Source organism: Heterocephalus glaber, unplaced genomic scaffold, assembly GCF_053883595.1.
Source record: "Heterocephalus glaber isolate CG9 unplaced genomic scaffold, H.glaber_assembly_v1.0 deba00000347, whole genome shotgun sequence".
NCBI classification, from domain to species: domain Eukaryota; kingdom Metazoa; phylum Chordata; class Mammalia; order Rodentia; family Bathyergidae; genus Heterocephalus; species Heterocephalus glaber.
Window position 1 is genome coordinate 26,105,408 of NW_028258143.1, and position 17,657 is coordinate 26,123,064.

Below are 17,657 nucleotides of genomic sequence, written 5' to 3' on the forward strand. Positions count from 1 at the left end.
TAGAAAAGTTAAAACAAAAACAAAAACAAAAACAGTGTTGGAAGACGTTTAGTCCCTAATTTTAAGACTTCTTCTAAAGCTACAGTAATCAAGGCAGTGTTGGTGTAAGGAAAGACATATAGATCATTTGAATAAAACAGAGAATCTAGAAATGGAACCGCACATATAAGGTCCACTGAGTTTTGAAACATTAGCATTTTATAGAATATAAACTCAATTCAAGAGCTGAGGAAGAGACAGTGTTTTCAGCAAATGGCACCAGAACACCTGGTATCCATATATAAAAAATTAACCTCAACCCTTTTTTTTTCATACATTAAAATAACTTGAAGGGATCTATGAACCTAAATAAGAAAATCTAAAAGTATAAAACTTTAAGAAGAAATTATAAGGGAAAATATTTATGAATTGAGGGTAGGCAAGAACTACCTAGGATACAAAAAGCATGATGTATAAAAAAAGAAATTGATAAATGAGATTCCATCAAAATTTAAAACTTTAAATGACATCATTAAAATGAAAAGTAGTCCTTAAACAGACCATATTTACAATGCATTTAACCTATGACCAGAATATATAAAGAATTCTTAGAGCTCATTAATAGACAACCCAATTAAAATGTAGACATAAGAAGATGATAAATAGCCAGTATAGCGCAAAGAATGGTGTGTAACTCTAGAATCAGAAAAATACTAATCAGTACAATAATAAGATTGAATTATACACTCATTAGGGAGATGAAGTTAAAAGTTTTAAAAGCCTTGTCATGACTTTTTCTTTTTGTTGGATTCTCCCCCTTTGCATTTAATTTGTCATGCCCAATGGATTCATTCTGCTGGGTTTCCTGGGGTTGTGATCCTCATTGTCTTTTCTTAGGGTATTGTCTAAAATTTTTTGGCATGCCGGTTTGGTATTTATGAAGTTCCTGAGATACTCTTTATCATGAAAGTATCTTATTTCTCCATCAATTTTGAAAGATATTTTTGCAGGGTACATCAATCTGGGTTGGAGGCTGTTTTCCTTTAGGGCTTGAAATACATCACCCCAAGATCTTCTTGCCTTGAGGGTTTGCATTGAGAAGTCTGCTGTGATTCTGATGGGCTTTCCTTTGTATGTGATTTGTTTCTTTTCTCTCACTGCTTGTAGAATTTTATTCTTCTGTTGGATTTCTGGAATCCTAACTATTATATAGCTATGTGTAGATTTTTTTTTTGATTAAGGCTAGCTGGATTCCTATATGCCTCACTTATCTGTATCTCAAGTTCTTTTCACCTACTTGGGAAGTTTTCTGCCATTACTTCTGTGTATAGTTTTTTTATGTCATCTGCACTCACTCCTCCTTCTTCATTGACTCCAATCAATCTTATGTTATTCTTTTTTGGATCGTCTAGCAGGTGCTGGATTGATTTCTCATGTTCCCTTACAATTTTAAAGCGGTTTTTCTTTTCCTCCTCACTAATTGCAATCTTATCTTCTATATGTGAAATTCTATCTTCACATTGGTTCATTCTGCTGCGCAGACTTTCGATGGAGTTTTTAATCTCTTGGAAATCTGTTTGTATCTGTTTTATGGATTCCATTTGTTTCCTATGTTGGGATTCCATCATGTTCCTCAGATCCTCTATTTTTTTTTCTGTGTCCTCTCTAGATGTATTAATCATGTCTTGCACCATGAGCAAAATATTTGCTGCTATCTGAGTAATTATTTCTGATTTCATTTTTCCCAGATCCTCTTTTGTTGGCAGTTCAGAGAGTCCAAGTGGTTGAGTATCAAATTGTTCCATCCCATTTCCCTTTGGGGTTGCTGTAGGTGATCTGGATCTCTGTTTTTGAGGCTTGTTTATGTGTTTTCTCATTTCCACTGGGGGGCTTGTGCTTCTGGCATGCACGCGGCTCCCCTTCTCTGCCCTAGGAGCTTGGGATGGCAGCAGGGGAGTTCCTTCCAGGTTCTGGGACCAGCTCAGCTTCTCTGCCCTAGGTATTTGGGATGTTGGCAGGGGAGCTTCCTTCTGGGTGCTGGGACCCACTGAGCTTCTCTGCCCTAGGAGCCTGGGATGGAGTCAGGGAGCTTCATTCTGGGTTCTGTGACTGGCTGAGCTTCTCTGCCCTAGGAGCCTGGGATGGAGGCAGGGAGCGTCCTTCCAGGTGCTTGCATATATGACTTATCTTGTCCACTAGTATTTGTTTCATATAGTCGAGCTCACTAGTGTTTGGTGCATAGATATTTATGATTGTCATCTCTTCCTCTTGGATTCTTCCCTTTACAAGGATGTAGTGTCCTTCTTCATCTCTATTAATCAGTGTTGGTTTGAAATCTACTTGATCTGCAAAGAGGATAGCTACTCCTGCTTTTTTTCAGGTTCCCGTCACATGGAGTATTGTTTTCCACCCTTTAACTTTCAGTCTATGAATTTCATTTTGAATTAAGTGTGTTTCTTGTTTGCAGCATATTGTTGGATTTTGTTTCTTGACTCACTCTGGCAGTCAATTTCTTTTGATTTGTTTGTTGAGACCATTAATGTTGATGGTTATAACTGAAACGTATTGACTTGTCATTGCCATGACTTTTTCTTTTTGTTGGGTTCTCCCCCTTTACATTTAATTTCTTGTCATGCCAGATGGGTTCATTCTGCTTTGCTTCCTGGGATTGTGATCCTCAATATCTGTTCCTATGATATTGTGTAAAGATTTTTGGAGTGCTGGTTTGGTATTCACGAAGTTCCTAAGATGATCTTTGTCATGAAAGTATCTTATTTCTCCATCCATTTTGAAAGATAGTTTTACAAGGTACATCAGTCTGGGTTGGAGGCTGTTTTCTTTTAGGGCTTGGAATATGTCACTCCAAGCTCTTCTTACCTTGATGGTTTGTGTTGAGAAGTCTGCTGTGATTCTGATGGGCTTTCCTTTGTATGTGATTTGTTTCTTTTCTCTAACTGCTTGGAGAACTTTGTTCTTCTGTTGGGTTTCTGGAATCTTAACAATTATATGCCTATGTGTAGATTATTTTTGATCAAGACTATTTGGAGTCCTATATGTCTCACTTATCTGTATGTCAAGTTCTTTTCCCCTGCTTGGGAAGTTTTCTGCCATTACTTCTGTGAAGAGATTTTTTATGTCACCTGCACTCTCTCCTCTTTCTTCATTGACTCCAATCAGTCTTATGTTATTCTTCTTTGCATTGTCTAGCAGCAGCTGGATTGATTTCTCATGTTCCCTTATAATTTTGAAGCAATTTTTGTTTTCCTGTTCACTAAATGCAATCTTATCTTCTATATCTGAAATTCTGTCCTCACACTGGCTCATTCTGCTGTGTAGACTTTCAGTGGAGGTTTTCATCTCCTCAAAATCTATTTGCATCTGTTTTATTGATTCCATTTGTTTCCTATGTTGGGATTCCATCATGTTCCTGAGCTCCTCTCTAGATTTATTAATCATGTCTTGCACTAGGAGCACAATCTCTGCTGTTATCTGAGAAATTATTTCTGATTTCATTTTTCCAGATCCCCTTTTGTTGCCAGTTCAGTGGTTCCAGGTGATTGAGTATCAGAGTGTTCCCTTTCATTTCCCTTTAGGGTTGCTGTAGGTGATCTGTAAGTCTGGTTTTGAGACTTATTTATGTGTTTTCTCATTTTGACTAGGGTGCGGAGGTGCTGTTGGCACCTGCAGGGTCACCTCCTCTGAGCTGGGAGAGGTGGGACAGGGGCTGGGAGTGGTGGTAGGGATGGTGGCCCAGAAGACCCTTCCTCTGGGCTGGGAGTGGCGAGACAGAAGGCAGCCGCAAAGCCCTTTCCTCTGGGCTGGGAGCAGCAGGAGGTATGGTGGCTGGGAAGCTCCTTCCTCCGGGCCAGTAGTGGCAGGACAGTAGGCAGCCCTAAAGCCTTTTCCTCTGTGCTAGGAGTGGTGGGAGGGATGGTGGCCAGGATGCCCCTTCCTCTGGACCCAGTTCAACCAGTTTTGATAATGTATCACCACAATATAATTCTTTCCTCAGATTTTTATTTGTTTTCGGTATTTGGAGGCAAGAGCAAGGAGTTTGTAATCAGAGATCCAACAACAGAGTAAGAGATACACCATTCACCAACAGGGGGGCTTAGAGCAAAGCTCTCCCATTAAGTGAGATCATTTGCATGATCTATGAATAGGAATGTTTGGTACCAGGCTTTCTCCTCAGAAAACTCCCCATCACTGAATGAAGTTGAAGGAGCAAGTTTATTGGGAAATGTAGGCTAACTTACAAATCTCAGGGGCTTATTAGCAAAGTAGAAGTTATTTTATGTTGTTTCTTTGCTCACATCACACACAACATGGCTGATCCTTGAAGATGTAAGGGGCTCAGTCAGCTGATCACCACATTTCCTTCCACAGAAAGCTCTGCTCAGCTGTTTGGAGGAGCCCTAGTGAACAGCTCCTAAGGGCCATGTCTCAAGGTGGAGCACAGCCCCACCTTATTTCTATTTGAGGAATACTAAACTGCTCTTAGTAACTCATGCATCCTTCTATCCTTCTGAGCTTTCCACTGTCCACCCCCTCTGTCAGGAAGGCAGCAAGATTACTTACCTGTTTGGGATATCTCTAGGTAGCTTTTCATCTCATATCACACTCCAGGTAATGAACACCTGTCATGCACTCATCTATTCATGTAGCAAATGTAAACCAGACTTGCTACATGTGCATGTCGCATGCCATGTCATATTACAATGTAAATGCTTGCACGTCTGTGTCTTTACTATTCTGTTTCACAACAGAAATTTCTATTGCTCTTTTTTAGCATCCCTAAAAAGCAGTAGTTACTAGTAACTGTAGAACATGAGTCATATATAGCTTACACAACCCATGGAATAGGAAAGATACTTACAAATTGGGAATACATCCACCAGGCATGGGTGTGTGTTAGATACCAGTCTCTGATGTTGCTGGACCCTAAGTACTATCTGCTATATTCTGGGATGAACTCTTCTCAACCAACACTTGTTGTTTGTTGGTTAGTTTTCAGACAGGGTCTTGCTATGCAGTTCAGTCTGGCATTGAACTCATTGTGTAGCCCAGGCTGGCCTGGAACTCACATCAATCCTCCTATCTCAGCCTGCCAAGTGCTGGGATTACAGGTGTGTGCTACAATTCCTTATTCAACCAACACTTTTTGAATGCATGTGGACTAAGTTCCATGGAGGAGGAACAAGAAGAAGGATCAGAACTGATTTTGAACACTTTATTGTTGGATTAGCTTGGAAATTCACTGCAAACCTTCAGAATTAGTCCTATCAGCATCCCTTTGTAAGAAAACTGAAACTTAAAATAATAAGCCCAAGATTATAAAATTCATATGTAGCAAATCTGGGACTTTAACTGGAAAGTTCTCAGCTTAAGTACTTCTCTGTTTTGTACTGCACTTCATGAACTCCACTCCCAAGGTCGTCAACATGTGGTAGTGAAGTCAGGGATGCACTGAGGAAACAAGGGAACCTGGTCATAAACATTGTAGGTCTGTTTCCACTGGTGCAGATTGATGAGGATCTAGAATGGAAAAGAGGCCCAGTGTGAGGTCTAGCGTGAGCTTTCGGAGGCTGAGTGTGGCTGAGCTTCCTAATCTGTCGCTCATGGGGAGAAGAGGTTGAAAATCTTCACTGACTCCTTGCTCAGAGTGTGGTGATTTTAATAGTGGAGGTATAGATGACTGAGCTGTATCATTTTATCTTTAGAGCATAGTTCATAGTTGCATGAGGCAATGAGCAATTAACACTGATCACCAGATCTGTTCACAACACCCAAGCCTTCTGCTGTAGTAAGATTTCATTCCATGTGACACAGCAGGGCTGATATGGCTCGGGGTCACCAAGTCCTGGTAAGCTTATACAAAGCCAGCTCAGTCGCAGTCAGGCCAACCCAGGAGTGGACACTGGCCTGAAGGTGGGACATATGCTTTTATCTCCCTGAGCGTCAGGTCTGGTTACCTTTATTTTGATCGACTGATTGATTGATTGATTTTGTTTTTAATCTTTAAACTACAGAGTAGAATAATATCTTCACCTTCAGGTTCTTTCAGAGTCACTTTTTATTTAGGCTCTACCTCTTCTCCTCTTAGCATAAGGATGAGTAAAGTGATGTTAGCAGTTGAGGCCTGAAGCAAACTTAAGAATGAATAAAAATATCTATGGCTGTGATTGTCAAGAGTTAAATATTATAATATTGAAGCCTTTCACTGTGCCTACAAATACTGACATTTATGTATCAATTAAAAATCAAAAATTTTAAAGATTTAAGAACTACAACAATCTAAAAATTTTTGTTGTTGTTGTCACAGTTATGTGGACTGGTCCTCTAGGGACCTTAGAGAGCTCTCAAGGCTAAGGGCAGTGGTGTTCAGAAAGCTAATGGCTGGGAAGACTAGAATGTTTGTAAATGTTTGCTGGAGCTTCTCATATTGAAATAAGTCTGTGAAAATCATAGTAAATATGCCCTGTGGTTGGTGAAGAGTAGGAAGGGCAGCACGTACCATGCCTGGGATGGGTACTATTTCTGCTGACTGGGGGAGAAGTCACAGAAGTTAGGTCCCTGTTCTCTTGACAAATTTACTTCTTTGTCTTTTGTTACTTTTTTTTTTTTGGTTGTAGCTATCTGTCCAGAAATTTATGAAGGTTGTGGCCAAAGTAGAAACTATGGTATTAATTATAAATATTATATCGAATGCTAACTATAGTTCAAGGTAACCATTTTATCAGATGGAAACTATGATCAGATCCTCTTGAACTCCATGTCATCTGCTGCATCACCATCTCCTTATTCCAGATGGATTTCCCCTCTTCATTTGTGGTTCCCTGCTACAGAGTGGCCTCAAATAGTATAAAATCTTTATAAAATAATTTGAAATGAGTATTTGAGCGGCCATCATAGCCTGAACTTATCTACCACTTTGCTGCCATGTGCTCAATCAGCTTATTTTACATGTGTATTATTAAAAACCTTTATATTAAGTACACTTACAGATTTATATTTTCAATATAACATAGAGATTAAATAGATTTACAGATTAATTTACTGGATTGCGTTCACTATGTCATCATGTGCAGCAGGAATATTAGACATAATTTCACCATATAATTTAGTAACTGTTGCTGCATTCCACCATGAATGGAATATGCTGTGATTTCTAAGATTAACATGAAATGTAGATGCAGTCTTGGGTGGAGACAAAACATGTGGAAGGAATAGTTATTTGCCTTTCCCATTGGTCAGATGGCATCTGGCTGGCATGTTGTATAATTGCCATCAGGAGCAGGTGCAAGGAGACTTCATCATGGGGAGCCTCATGTTATCCTTTTAGCCCCACCTCTCTCTCTCATTTCCCATCCTAACACCACTAATCTAGTTCCATTTCCTTTTATTAGGGAAAATGTTGCAGAACATATGCCTATTTTCAGCCTGTACCAGCTTTGAGCAACCTGGGGCATCAAAGATCTATTTTCTAACTTAGTCCCTTGACATCTTTTTTTTAAACTAATTTTAGCAATTCCATTAATTTTAACTTATTTTTTCTTTTCTTCCCTAAAACAAGGCTAAGGTAAAGTCCTGCAAACCTGCTGCACAAGGGGTTTGATAAACAATTAAATAAATGGCTGCTAAATGAGAAATGCTTACCAAGCATTTACTTAATTACTAGAATTAATTTGATCTTATTTATGTGTGTAGGCTGTGTATGTAGATCTGCAACTAATTGTAAGCATGTGGTAAATATTATATTGTTGAGGACACAGGGAGCAAGGAAAGGAAAAAGACTGAAACATTTTTAAGGCATTAAAGTATGTACTGAGTAAGTTTCAAGTCTGTTTCTATAGTTTTGCAATAGGAACATAAAGGGTGGAGAAGAAAAACTATAGCTCTGACCTTGGCACTTGAAAAGGTGGGGTCTAAATAAAACTATTTTGCTGTCTGAATACTATCATTATCTTTAATGAGAGTGAGCATCACAAGGACATTTCAAATTGCACCTTAGGCAATAAATTAGCTGCCAGAACTATATTCAGACTATTTTCCTCTGATGTGAAAACACTGCTCCATCTGCTCTGTCCAGCTACATTATACATCTGTCCTGATTAATATAAAATCCATTCTATAGAGTCCTGGTGCATCTACCACGGTGTTTTCCATTGGATAACGCATAGCTTTGTATGTCCTCTGAATATTATAGTTTCAAATGTAGCACTAGGTTTACTTTTTGTGGGTTTTAATGGAAGCATACTTTGGCATCGATATGCAGCTTTGTTTTTCCTTTATATTCACATCTTCTTCCTTGTAAAGGATGTCATGCCTGCCCTATAGAGGACCTCTAGGGCTGACTAGGAACTTGTGGCTGACACATCAGGTTATTTCATAAACAACTGGTGGAAGTACCTTGGCTTGAACTCTACCAGTACTGCAGAGAACAAAGAAAATCACCATGAAATCTATTGGTTTTCCTCAATTCAGCTTTAAGCAATAATGGGGATATTAAACTAATATTTGTTAAATATGTGCCTTTGGATTTAGGGAAAAATCTCTACACTCTAGGAGTTTATGGCCTAACAGTACATAAAAAAGTGAATTTACAGATTACCCCTCCCAGGGATTGAAACAGAAAGGAAAAGTACCCATCTCAAAGTAAGGATGCCAAAAAGCTTCCAGAGGAAGAGATGCTGGAATCAATTCATAAAGGTCATACCTGTCACACAGCTGTATATGTACCCATGCTGCTATTTTCTGAGAAGAATCTACCTACATCCATGTAGTGAACTCCTTCTTGTCTCTTAAAGCTTAGTTTTAACTTGGTTAAAATTTATGCTGTCTCCTACAGAAAGAATGATACATTTATAATTATATAAAATATGTACATCCTTCCAAAGTAAGACAAATAAAACAAAGCATATTGAAGCAAGTCTTGCTAATATTCCTATCCCTCTTGCCTCTTTCTTCACCCTATATGTAACTATTTATTATGGTTTGTGTCTAGATCTAACCCAAAGCCTCATGTGGTCATAGGTGGAGTTTTTTCAGGGTCCCTGAATCTAGAGTGTGATCCTGGGATTAAGGGTGTGTGATTACTAAACCAGTACTGATTGGCTTGGCACCACCTTAATCCTGGTAGTCTCAATAAGATAAAAGGGGCAGAAAGACGATGTTAAGGGTCTCTTTTTGCTTTTACTACTGTGTGGTGGCACAAATTGTTTCTCCTCTGTGACATCCATCTGGCATGTTTCTCTCTGCCTTGGACCAGTTGGTTATGGACTGAAACCTCTACATACTGTGAACTAAATAAATTTTTCCTCCTTTTAACTTTGGGTGTCAGTTATTTTGTCTCAGCAATGAGAGAAATGTAACTAAATCATTTTTATAAATGTTATTTTTTCAAAATATAAGTAAATAAAAAACTCATTCTTTGATAAGTGTTTACATATTATGCTTCCTTTTCTCCACTTTGCTTTTTATCATAACCATGCATTTTTGTGTGCACCATGTGGTTTATGTGCAGTCATGTATCCCTGCTTTTCAGAGCTGAGCTGTGCCCTGCTGTGCTGCCCTTATTCTGCTGGCCAGCTACAGGTGGACACTGCAGAGGATTCTTCTCCTTTGCAAAGATAAATAAATAACCCAGTAAAGAAAAATTTCATGTGTTTTTCTCTGCTTTTCTTTCTTTCTTATTTATTTTCACATTTTCTGCCAAAGTTTCTTGCACTAGATCAGTAGAAATAGGATTTCTGGGTCAACAAATAAATATAATAGTAACTTCACTAGATGTTCCTTCATTCTACATCTAGCTTTTCTACATGCAGCCTTTGCACATGCATACATGTTTGCTTTTTTTATTCATTTCAATATAAGTAAGTTTATCTGTATTTGCTTTCATTATGTCTGGATTTTGATTCATAATAAGTAACTTTTTGCCATTTCTAGGCAAAGAAATCCCATCTTGCTTTCCTCTTGTACATGAATATATATTTTGCTTTTAAAGATTTAAGTCTGTGATTTGTCTTTGATTGGATTCTAGTCCACAGCATGAGGAGTAGATTCTTTTTTTGTTTTCCTATATAGCTTCTCAATGAACTCACTATTACTTATTAAACAGTCCTATTTTTCCTACTTAGTTGAGTTGCTGCCTTTGTCATATATAAAATTTTCATATCCCACTGAGTAGTATGTTAAGCAAGCAGTGTAGGAAACAAATGAAAACATTAAATTTCTTGGAATACTTTATAGATTGAATATAGCTCTTTACATAAAATTTCTCTAAAACTTACCAATAAATAATATTAAATTATTTAACCCTACATTAACGTCCTTAAAGGTTAAACCACAGACACTTACTTAGAGCTACCAATCAGTATTTCAAGGATCACTGTTAAATAAATATAAAACTACAAAAGCTATTTTGATATTGAAGAAAAGAGTATCACATGAAATATAACACAGAGATAAGGGAGGTGGAGGGGGAAGAGAATGAAGAGGAGGATAGGAGGAAGAAGAGGAAGAGGAAGAATAAGAAGAAGGATAAGGAGGAGAAGAATGAAGGAGCAGCTCCAAAAAAGAAAAATAAATATGCACAAAAAATAAATAGAGCAAATAAACAACCCCATACAATTTGGAGGAAACAGTCTCTACCTGGAGAAGAAAGTGTCTAATTAACTATAATATGGTCAGTACTTTCAGATATATTAAATATTATATCAACCAATCAAGACTCATCTGATAATAAAGAATATAGTCAAAGAAAATACTAAAATTTTAAGATGCTGCAAGTGTACTATCCTAAAAATGGAAATAACTCAGATGTTATTCAATGATTTAATGACTTAAACTGTGGTGAACCCTTGCTGTGGAATACTGCTGACCAATTAAGCAGGAAATGAGTACTGAGTACTGAACAAGTGGCTAGATTTCAAGGGAACCAGGCTGAAGGGAAAGGCCACTCTCAAAGGGCATGAGCTGTACAAGGCTGTACATGGGAAGCAACTGGGGCCAGTTTGGGATCAACAGGACAGGAGAGCTCAGAATATAATTTTAAAAAGACACTGAAACCCACAGAATACCTAAAATGCATAAATATTTTAAAAACTTATCAGTCACATTTTCAAATTTGCAAAAGGATAGAATTACATAATTGTGCCATTCACCCAAGGTAAACTGCTATCAATATCCTGTCATTTTTGTTTCTAATATCCTACCTTACTTTCATGGATCAGTTTAAAAATAAATACCGTGCTTACATTTTCTCACAATGCAGTATTTATAGGGGATTCTTCAACATGGAAGAACCTTTCATCATTTAAAACCTAACTTGGGCCATGGATTTAGCTCAGTGGTTTTTGCCACCTGCTGCACAAGCGCAAGGACCCGCGTTCAATCCCCGGTACCAAAAAAAAAAAAAAAAACCTAACTGCACGCCCAAACAAAATTAAAAATAATTCAATATGACCTTAGAAAATTCAATATTAATTTTTCTAGCTGCCTTTATGTAACTTTTATTAAAATATATTGTGAAAATTATATAATGACATTTTATTATTAGTGATTTCTGTAATCTTTACTGTGCCTAATTTATAAATTAACCTTTATCTATCTTAGGTGTGTATGTGCAGGAAGAGATATTGTGTGTATGGGCTCAGTATTGTCTGTGGTTTCAGGCACCCACTCTGAGTCTTGGATGTACCCTCTGCAGATAAAAGGCTACAACTTCATTCCCATTGCATTTTCTAGCTTTGGTTATTTTCTGAAGATTCTTTTAATGGATTTTTAGGTCATCCTCAAACATGGTTCATACAAAAAAAACAAGACAAGATCTGTATTCCTTCCAATATCCAGAACCTAAGTTAATTTACTAACAAACTCCAGAGGTGTTCAATGGATTTATATAGATAAGACAGAGGAGATGAGATAGATAGATAGATAGATAGATAGATAGATAGATAGATAGATAGATAGTAGACAAATGATAGATGATAAATAGATAGATAGATAGATGCAAATCAATATATTTAATACTTGCAGAGTCTGTCTTTTCTGAGGCCCTGATTGTTATATCAAACTAGTTGCTGTACCATTTTGACATGATTTCAATTTTTGGTAGATTTCTTGGGTTTCAGGTAAGACAATCCATTTTAATCTCATCCTGTACTTTTCCTGCTCAAAAATGGACTCGGCAATATGCCCCTCCCTTAGTGGCTTTAGAAGCCACTGTGAAGTCAATGGCTTCAAGCACTTTCATTAACTCAAATGTGAAAAGATATCCCATCATTTAAAGCAATAAAATGATGAGTTTATACTGATACTACACACTCAGAATAAGACTGAAGAACTTTATGTAATTTTTGCATTTTATATACGTATTACCTTTCATGGTAAAAAAATTATTCTCTGTTAACAATAACGTAATTGTTTATCAGCTTTCTCTTGTTATTTATAATAGTTTAACAATACAATTTTTGGGGGGGGGTACCAGGAATCGAACTCGGGTCCTTGAGCTTGCACAGCAGGCGGTGAAACCACTGAGCTAAGTCTCCAGCCCTACAATATTATTTAAAAATAAAATTATTCAATACATTTTAAGATTTTGTCATCCTTATTTATGTGGTTTGTTTTCTTATTAGTGTACACCCTACTTTATCTTGTTTGTCAAACACTCATTTAAATATTAAATATTTTCAATCCATAATGATAGTAAAATATTTTAATTGGTCATGTTTACAGAATACTAAGGAAACACTTCAAAGCATTTTTCTTTTTTTTTTTGCTTTTCCCATACAATCTTATAGCTTAGGGAAATCAAACTGTAGATGAATTATATTTTATATCTATAAAATATTCCCACTACCAAATCAGAAAGGAGAGTGTGTTATTCAGCTTTCTGTCATTATAACACAGAAGCTGAAATAATTAACTTTTAAAGAGTAAAGGTTTATAGGACCGGGGATTTAGCTCACTGGTTTTTCCGCCTGCTGCGCAAGCTCAAGGACCCAAGTTCAATCCCTGGTACCAAAAAAATAGAAAACAAAGAGTAAAGGTTTATATAGTTTTACATTTTTGGAAGTTTCAGTCCACGGTCAAGGGGCCTCTTTGGGGCGTGTGGCAAGACAGCAGATCATGCAGGAGCTCATGGTCAGACAAAACAGCTCACCCTATGGGCAGGAAGTGAGACAGGGATAAAGAGAGGGGGAGGGGAAAAGAGAGCAGGGAGGGGGAGGGGAGAGAGAGGCATTGGGGCTCCCCTGTCCCCTTGAAGGGTTCACTTCCAACAATCCAGAGCCTCTCCCTCTGCCTCCTTCCCAAAGGTTCCCTCACTTTCCTACAGTGCTGTCTGAGGCGAAAACCTTTACCATATGGGCCTTTGAGGGATATTTCAAGACCTTGACTATAGCAGAGTGATAGAATCAGAGTAACCACTTACTAGCTACTTTCTCTTTGGACAAAATACTGATATATAAGAGCTTATTTATTGTGTTCCTAAATAGTAATTCTTGTTACCAGGTGTAACCCTTTATTGTTCTCCTCTTAACTGAGCCACAATTAAGAACAGTTAAGGAACAAGTGAATTTTGTAGGCTAACCCCAGATTCTCAAAGGCTTGGAAAAAGAAATTCCTTTTAGATTTATATCACACTGCAGTGTGACTCTGTTCTAGGAGCCCACACACCTACACCATGGACCCCACTCCTGAGCTTCCTTCCTCTCTGACGTTTGGGGTCTGCAGTGTGCACTGAGACAGGCTAGGCTCAGTGACTTGCTTTGGTCTACGGAACACCCTCAAGCATCATGCAGTCAGAGGCTGGGCAGTTGCCCTGTGCTCAGTTGCCCATGTACACCTGATGGAGTATGCAAGAACAAACAGGGAAAAAACCACCCTACACTGCTGCCAGGGATCCCTGCTGAGCCAGCAGCTGACTGCAGATGCTGGAGTGGACCTTGCAAGTCCTCTGAGCCAGGCCAAGAGCCACCCAGAGGAGCTCAGCCTAAATTGCTGGGCTACAGAATCAGGAAAGGGTTGTTTTAAATCAAAAGTGGAGTGGCTTATTTTGTGAGTGACTTTGTTTTTATGAACTAAGAGGTAACTGATACACTGAGAATATAGGTATAAGAAAAATGTTAAGAGAATACTGACATCTGAATATCAATTGAAAAAATTTCTAGTGAATTTGTTTCATTTCCTTTTAATGTTAGGAATTACTTTTTGTTATATATAATTTTGCTTTTAACACTAAAATATTTGCATAGATTCAAAGTTAAAAATATAAAACATTCAGAAAAGTCTAAATTTTATCTTTTCCCCCACAGCCACCTTATTTCCCTCTCTTCCCAAATGGTATTCATTTATATTTTTAATATGATTATTTGAGGAGACATTTTAGATCTTTGTTAGTGAATTTAGCATTAAATTAGTGAAGCTTCGTATATTTTTCTCTCTACAGAAACAGATGAGAGAATAAGGCAGTGATGACTTTCAGTACAATTCTATTGGAAGGATGCAAGAATGGAAAGTTTTTATATTTTGGAAAGGAGGTAAAAAGGGCAAAGGCATCATTTTTTCATATTGGTAACCAAGCACATAAGTTAAAATGAAAATTTTAAGACATAACCTTATAGATGCGCTATTTAGGGCCAGGGATTTAGCTCAGTGGTTCCGCTGCCTGCCTTGCAAGCGCAAGGACCCGAGTTTGATCCCCGGTACCAAAAAAAACCCAAAATGTATAGAATAGATACTCTATTTAAAGATGCAATTGTCATTTCCAATGGAATAAATTAAGGTTTCAAAGTCATTATCACTATGCAGAAGGGAGGTAGGAGCTATTGGGTTTTTATAACAAACCTTGTGATTTATGATGAAAAGTGAAAAAAATCAAGTAAAGAAGTAATCAAAAGAAGAAAAGGTAACATGGCATGCATCTATGCTATAATGGTAATAATAGTTCATATTTACCAGGTGATTTCTAAGTACCATGAATGGATCATCATTGTGTATCTTTACAAGTACAGTATGAGGTAGCCTCTTTTTAGATCAATAGCACAATGAGAAAGTTAGTGATTTGAGAGCTGTTCAGTTATTTATTATGGTGAATTATTGCAAAACTTAGCGTGTGGAAACCACACCCTTGATTGTTTCATAGCTCCTTTGGATCTATAAGCATTTTAGTGGGATTGGTCTTTCATGCACCTAGAGTAGATGTTGGCAGGACTGCGGTCATTCCAAGCCTTGCCTGTGGGCACCTGCCTCAATGCTCATGGTCATGGCACACTGACGCAGCTTTCACTCTCACCCATGCAGGCCTCTTACACAGCACTGTCCTGATATGGCTGTTGGCTTTTACCATGGGAAGTGATGCTGCAGCAAGATGCCATCCACTGTCTTTTTATTGTCTAATCTTGGAAGTGACATCTGTCCTTCCTGCCACAGTCTATTTCTTAGAGCAATAAATAAACCCAGCTCACTCAGGAAGAAAGGATGGATTTATGAGTAGGACAAGAAAACCAGAGAGTGTCCATCATAGCAGGCATCTAAGAGACTGTCCAGCACAGGGGAAGGAGCTTGTCCAGGTTGTAGTAGGTCTAAAGTGGTACCCCTGCCATGCAAAATAACTCAGTTTGGTTCTGGGGTTTGTGCTTTCAGCAATTATGCTACTACCCACATGCTGCCTGGGCAGTGTTTACCCTTTATGGGACAATGGTAGCTCCTTCCATGTGGTGGTCATTGTGGGAGGGATTAGGGAGAGCTACACACATAAGAGTTGACTTTCACATGTGTAACAAACACACAAGTGTGTTAGTTATTAGGTTCAGTAAACCTGATATCAGCAAACATAAATGAACTGTATGTTAAGCTCAATATATAAGCTACAAACGGTGACACACTCATTTACCTTCTCCTTTACAAAGTGTCCAGGAATGCAAGAGAAATTGCCATGAGTACAAGTATAACCTTGAATTCACTTTAATTTATAAAAAGTCAAACCCTCCCTGGCTCCAGAACTTTACTGTAATGAATTATTTGAGGTTCCCAGACTCATAGTTGATCATGATAAAGAGCAGAGTCATGTTCCTGGGATAGGGCATTTGTCAAGAGGGACAGGCATTGGCTAGGGTGAGGACTGAGTACTATATCTTGAACAATTTTAGGAGCCAGTGAAGTGTTTTAAACATGGATAGGTGATGAAATTGCATGTGTACCTGCTGCTGTGAATTGTGAAATTTTGTCAGAAATATCAGGTATTTTATTTTCCTTATGTGTAAAAAAACAGGTGCCTCCTTTGGGCTCCTACAAATTCATTCATGATGATTTAGTGAAAATTATAGATTTCTCAAACCCACAGATCAGTCAAAGCCCACTATTTCAGTACACCTGTGCCTGTCCTATCTGATCACACAGAGACTTCTGTGGTTGTCAACTCGGCTGTGTGATTTTGGGACACTGACTTACTGGCTTATCCATGGTTCTGTTCTCTGGTGGTATCCACATCTCTTGACATGTACTAGGAAATTACTGAATGTTTATTACATGAGAATGGATTGAACTCAATTGTGCTCTGTGTTAGTTACTGAGGCAAGCTTAGGTATGTAGAAATAAGGCAGTACCCCTATACTTTATTAGTAAAAAGGCATAACTGTGGATACGTGTTTTTTAATTTATTACTCAAATATTTGTTGAACCCATGCTCTAAGTGTGGAGCTCCATTAGATGCTGGATACAGTGTATAATAACACATGAGCATTGCTCTTACAGCTTTTGTGGGAGACAAAATAGTACACTGGTGATCCTAGCTCAGTATATGTGGGGGCAGAGAGGAAGGCACGAGAATCACCAAAATAGAGAAGCATGGAAAAGGTGAAGGAGCCTGGGGAGGGGTGTAGCCCCAGAGCTGAGTTTAGAAGATTGACGAGTTAAACTAAACACAAGATGTGACTCTGTCACGTATCGGCACATTGGTTTGTAAAGGCATGCGGGAAACGTTAAGTAAATATAATCAGGAGGCTCTGATCCCACAAGGACGATATGCAGAGTCCAATAAACTTTCCTCTCTGCTCCCTTTCTGTCTTGTCAGCCATCTACGAACAATCCTGCGAGGTCTACAGGCATCAAGGGAACACGGCTGGGTTCTTCTACGTGGACTCCGATGGCAGTGGGCCCCTGGGACCTCTGCAAGTATACTGCAATATTACTGGTAAGATACAGAATTTTCACTGATGCTTACCTTTGCCACTTCATGGTAAGAAGGAAAGACAAATCCCTGAAAGGGGTACCCATGAGAATTAAAATTTAAAGAACCAGCTTCCAGTGGGGTGGTATTTTGGTAAGTGATAAAAATTATCAGATAGCCTATATTCAGGGGAGAAAGAGAAGGAAAGAGAGAAAGAGGGAAGAACTTGTTCATGGTCTTCTTCATATTTCACTGAATCAAGATTTAATTATCAAGTTTTTGTTGAAGGGCTTTTATTAGCATTCAAAAATGGAAAGAAAAGGGAAACAAACAAAAAACACTTAAAAATCAATGGGAAGCTCTGAGTCAGTAATAGGAAAGCTCCACTCATTCCTGGGCCTGAAGACTATGTATCTGGGAGTTCCTCCCTCACTCTGAGCTTCAGTTGTTCACCAGTGAAGCAGGAATGTTGATTTTAACCCTCTAGAGTTGTGAAGATTAAATGCAA

At 38.2% G+C, this 17,657-nt stretch overlaps 1 protein-coding gene across 5 annotated transcripts in view; it reads left to right on the forward strand.

The window, feature by feature from the left end:
• The window catches only part of Cntnap5 (contactin associated protein family member 5), an 874,588-nt gene that overhangs the window by 534,668 nt on the left and 322,263 nt on the right, over window positions 1-17,657 (forward strand). For all 5 annotated transcript variants that reach the window (XM_087198285.1, XM_021236419.2, XM_021236420.2 and 2 more), the window contains one exon: window positions 17,054-17,173. In XM_087198285.1, coding sequence (XP_087054411.1) covers window positions 17,054-17,173 — 120 coding nt within the window. The remainder of the gene's footprint in view (window positions 1-17,053; window positions 17,174-17,657) is intronic.